Raw genomic sequence first — 4,877 nt, 5'->3', positions numbered from 1 at the left:
GATTGATTGAATCCTTGACATCGTGGTTCATCCGATGAGATCATCGTGGAGCTAGTGGGAGCCACCATGGGTATCCAGACCCCACTGATGGTTATTGGCCAGAGAGGTGTCTCGGTCATGTCTGCCTGTCTCCCGAACCCGTAGTGTCTACACACTTAAGGTTCGATGACGCTAGGGTTATAGGGAATTGTTGTACGAGGTTACCGAAAGTTGTTCGGAGTCCCGGATGAGATCCCGGACGTCACGAGGAGCTCCGGAATGGTCCGGAGGTAAAGATTGATATATAGGACGGATGGTTTTGGACACCGGAAGTGTTTCGGGCGTCACCGGTAACGTACCGGGACCACCGGGACCACCGGAGGTGGTCCCGGGGGACCACCGAAGGGGGGCAACGACCCCGGGAGGCTAGATGGGCTAAGTGGGGAAGGGAACCAGCCCCTAAGTGGGCTGGTGCGCCCCCCACCCAGCCCATGCGCACCAGAGAAAGGGGGGAAGGGGGGAACCCTAGCATAGGTGGGCCTATGGCCCACCAGAGGGGTGCGCCACCCCTCCTCCCTGCCCTGGCCGCCGCCCCCTCTCCCATCTGGGGCTGCCGCACCCCTTGGGGGTGGGAACCCTAAGGGCTGCTCCCCTCCCTCTCCCCCTATATATAGATGAGGGTTCGGGGCTGTTTGACACACGGTTTCATCTCTCTCTCCGCGCAGCCCTGCTCCTCCCCCTCCTCCTCTCTGTCGGCGCTTGGCGAAGCCCTGCCGGGAGACATCGTCTCTCCACCGGCACCACGCCGTCGTGTTGCTGGACTTCTTCCCCAACCTCTCCCTCCTCCTTGCTGGATCAAGGTGCGGGAGACGTCACCGGGCTGCACGTGTGTTGAACGCGGAGGTGCCGTTGTTCGGCACTAGATCGGAATCGCTGCGAGTACGACTCCATCAACCGCGTTCTAGCAACGCTTCCGCTTAGCGATCTTCAAAGGTACGAAGATGCTCTTACCCCTCTCTCGTTGCTGGTCTCTCCATAGGAAGATCTGAACATGCGTACGAAAATTTTGAATTTATGCTACGTTCCCCAACAGTGTCCTCGGTGACCTCGCGAGGCTCGACCGACTTCGTGCACTAGGTGGCCAAGGAGCGGGACGACGCGCTGGACCAGGTGCAGCAGCTGCTCCTCGGCGCGGCCAAGCAGATCGAGCCGTCATGCTTCGGATCCAGCCAGCGCAGAGCGGGAGCACCCACCGCGTGGCCACGGCCCCGACCCCTCTTCGCCGGCCCAAGATCGAGCAGGGGGAGCGGCGTACCGCACCTGCTGGCATTGCAGATCGAGCCGCCGCACTTCGGATCCACCTCTGAAAAGTAAAAATGCAGTCTTGACAGGTGCGACGGCGACGGGGGCTGATGGAGAGGAGTCCATGCGGGCGACGGCGATGGGGGTGACAGGAAGGAGGCGACGAGGGCGAGGGAGAGGCGCCGGCGACGAGGGCGGCTGTGCGGCTGAGCGTGTACGAGTGAGTGAACGAGAGGTGGAGGGTAGTTTAGGAAACAACTAAAATAATCCTTCCGTGCGAATTTTGTAGTGGAAACCCCAATGACAAATAAATCGGTAAGGAGGGAGTAGTATTTTAATACAGCCTGGTGACTGTGACTTATTATAGTTGCTCTCACGCGTATGGGTAAAACCGTCATTCGGAACGGGGCGTGGCCGCCTGTGATTCGCGTGACCTCACCCGCCTTTGTCCTCGCCTCCCTGTCTCCACCATCACCGCCGAATTTCCCCCATGCATCTACTGCTACTGCCCAGCACCTCCATCGACTACTACTACCAGTGAACAGTCACTCACTCTACCTTCCCCGTCAGTTTGAACCCAACCCGCCGCCCACGCATCGCCATCGCCATCGCCATTGCCCACACCACACGGACACGGCGTCCCACCACTCCAGCCCTATAAAAATGGAGGGGACTGCACCACACCACATCTATCTGTCACGCATACAACACATTCTCCTCTCCTCTCCTTCCAGTACACGCCACGCCACCAGCTCTCACTCACTGCTACTACTCCACTGCAAGTTAGCTGCTCCGCCGCGCGCGCGGTCTGGAGCTTCAGCGAGGCAAGGCAATGGCGAGCTCCCGCGGGCGGTGGGCGAGCCCCGAGCGCACCATGGTCTGGACCGAGCCGCCGCCAAAGACCACCTCCGCCACCAGGCGCCACCCCCACGCCGCGCCGCCGCCCACCAAGGTGCCCGTCGTCTACTACCTCTCGCGCAACGGCCAGCTCGACCACCCGCACTTCATGGAGGTCCCCGTCTCCAGCCCGCAGGACGGCCTCTGCCTCCGAGGTACTACACGCCCTGCTCTCCTCTCCTCTCCTCTGTTTCGTTTCCCTCGAGACAACTGACACCGTCCATGCTCCAATGCTTCCTTAGATGTCCTGGACCGGCTGACCGTGCTCCGGGGCGCCGGCATGGCGGACGCATACTCCTGGTCCTCCAAGAGGAGCTACAAGACCGGATACGTCTGGCACGACCTCACCGCCGACGACCCCGTCCACCCGGCCAGCGGCGCCGAGTACGTGCTCAAGGGCTCCGAGCTGCTCCGCCTCCTCCCCGCGCCCCTCTACCCGCGCGACGCCTCCGCCGGCTCCTCCTCCTCTTCCTCATCCACCTCCAGCTGCCAGGCCGGGACCGACAATCACAAGAAGATGCCGGCAGCGGCCGTCAGCAGGGCCCACGGCCGGCGCAAGAACTGGAGCTCCTTCGACCTCGGCGAGTACCGGGTGGCCGCCGCGCGGGCCGGCGCCGGGGCCGACGCGGCCACGCAGACCGACGAGAGGCGCGGCAGGCACGGTCGGGGAACCGAGCCTTCTCTACCGCCGCAGGAACCGTCGACCGAGCTCGGCGCGGACGAGATCTCGCCGCCGCCGTCGTCCAGCAGCCCCGACACGCTGGAGACGCTCATCAAGAACGACGCCCGCGTGGCCGCCGCCTCGCACGCCGTCGCCGCTCGCCGGGAGGAGGAGGAGGACGCGGGGCTGGCGCTGGCGCAGCAGGGCGTGATCGCGGGCGGGCGCATGCGCGCGTCGTCGGTGCTCATGCAGCTCATCTCCTGCGGTTCCATCCCCGCGGCCGCCAAGCGCGAGACCGGCCCCGGTGGCGCGAGGTACGCGGCGGAGCGCCGGCTCCCGCGCGGGCGGTCGGACCTGAGCAGCAGCACAGCGGCGGCAGACGGGTTCTCGGGGAGCATCGGCGTCGGGGCGAGCATGGAGCGGGAGTACTTCAGCGGCAGCCTGGTGGAGACCAAGAAGACGGCGAGCGGCGACCGTGCCGGCCACGGTGGCGAGCTCGGCGCGCTGAAGCGGTCGTCGTCGTACAATGCCGACAGGTACGATCGACAGAGATTATCTTAACGTGTGTACTAGCAGTAGTAGCGAGCTTAATTGTACGATCTTAGAAGGGACAATGCAGAAAAGTTGTGCTGCAGGCTACTAGGCTCACACTGAAAAGCCACTTTTTTGTGAATCGGAACTCCCAAATACTAATGCTTAGCGCCATATTGTCTCTGTCAAACTGGCATTGTTGCTAGCCTATCTTAACGTAGACAATGCAGAAAATTTGTGCTCTAGCCTCACGCTGAAAAGCTACTTTTGGAGGAGTAGCACCACCACCATATGGTCACTGCCAATCTCTGAATCTGCCATTGCTGGTAGCTAGGTTGCTGGATCCATACGAACGTGCTGAAAAATGATTCCTTTCGTCTGTATATCTGCATAGACACTTGAGCGGCAAAGGCAAAATGCGGAAGATATCTGAAGATAACCAACCATGTGTTGCGTGCGCAAGCTATGTACGCTCTGCTTTGGCTGGGTCACCAATTCCAATACAATTCCTTTGGGGGTGCAGAGCAGACCGGAGGCAGGACCGCAGTCGTGCTGCCTGCTTATGCTTAGCTTTACAGCACTGTGCACAGTCGTTCAGTCAGTAGTGAATCGAGTGATTCCTCCAGATTGGTTGCGTCACCAAATCTGAATAGATACTCTACTAGCTGTGTAACTCATCTACTACAGTACCTCCCAAGATTCTTTCCTAGTTCTGAGCTCTGACTAACTGATGATTCAATTGAATTGTGCGTGCAGGGGCAGAGAATCCACAATGAACACTGCTCGTACTACTACCACTACCACAGCCGGTGGTTGCAAGCTGGAGCTTGCGGCGGAGGAGGTGGACGGCGTCCGCGCCCGCTGCATCCCGGCCGGGAGGAAGCCCAGCAGCGGCAGCAAGAAGTCTCCGACCACCCACGCCCACGTTAGCAGCCGGCGCGGCGACGTGTGAACGAACGAATGTCTTGCTACGGCACGCGCACTTGCATCTTTTAAACTTTTCCCCATATCCCGGAGTAGCTAGCGTAGAATTCAAACTCACTTGGATCAAGGTGTATGTACTAGTAGAATGTAGTGCTATGACAGAGCATGTGTGTCTGAACCCAGCAGCAGCGTGGCACATGCAGTGTTTGACTTTGTTATTTCATTTGTTCAAACTTCAAAAAAGGAGGCCGCATCCGTCCCCATCGCCATCTTGTCTTGTCGCTGCTATCTTGGACCTACTCCCTTGCCCTCATGCGTCACCAGGACGCTTATAAAACCAAAACCACAACTTGATCATAACTGATATAGGCCCAGTTCTTTTTAGCTTTTCATTCTCTTGAGAAATTTCTTTGAAAATCAGCTTCTTCTAGAATCAGGCAAAATCAATCGTCGAGTTCTTTGCTAAAATTGTGGTCTAAAATTATAGGACTAGTAGTATTCTCAAATGTCTGTAACACCCCTAAAAAAAATTAGATATTGACTTACGAACAGACAAGACATAGAGGAGGGGAGAGCTCATCTC

General features: G+C 59.0%; 1 protein-coding gene across 1 annotated transcript; it reads left to right on the top strand.

Moving 5' to 3' along the window:
- The first annotated feature begins 1,885 nt into the window (after nt 1–1,885).
- Nucleotides 1,886–4,563, top strand: LOC123445737 (protein SOSEKI 5-like). Its single transcript, XM_045122770.1, has 3 exons — nt 1,886–2,333; nt 2,421–3,375; nt 4,127–4,563. Exons 1-3 carry the CDS (start codon nt 2,114–2,116, stop codon nt 4,320–4,322), a joined length of 1,371 nt encoding a protein of 456 aa, XP_044978705.1. The 5' UTR covers nt 1,886–2,113; the 3' UTR covers nt 4,323–4,563.
- Nucleotides 4,564–4,877: the final 314 nt, after the last annotated feature.

This window comes from Hordeum vulgare, chromosome 3H (assembly GCF_904849725.1).
Source record: "Hordeum vulgare subsp. vulgare chromosome 3H, MorexV3_pseudomolecules_assembly, whole genome shotgun sequence".
Taxonomy (NCBI): Eukaryota; Viridiplantae; Streptophyta; class Magnoliopsida; order Poales; family Poaceae; genus Hordeum; species Hordeum vulgare.
This window is presented reverse-complemented; position numbering and strand designations above follow the sequence as displayed.

Bases quoted from the DNA above. Each gene is read 5' to 3' on its own strand.
- LOC123445737 (XM_045122770.1), top strand. From the start codon at position 2,114: ATGGCGAGCTCCCGCGGGCGGTGGGCGAGCCCCGAGCGCACCATGGTC. The intron at 2,334-2,420 runs GTACTACACGCC...ATGCTTCCTTAG, and splicing joins GGACGGCCTCTGCCTCCGAG to ATGTCCTGGACCGGCTGACC. The intron at 3,376-4,126 runs GTACGATCGACA...TTGTGCGTGCAG, and splicing joins TCGTCGTACAATGCCGACAG to GGGCAGAGAATCCACAATGA.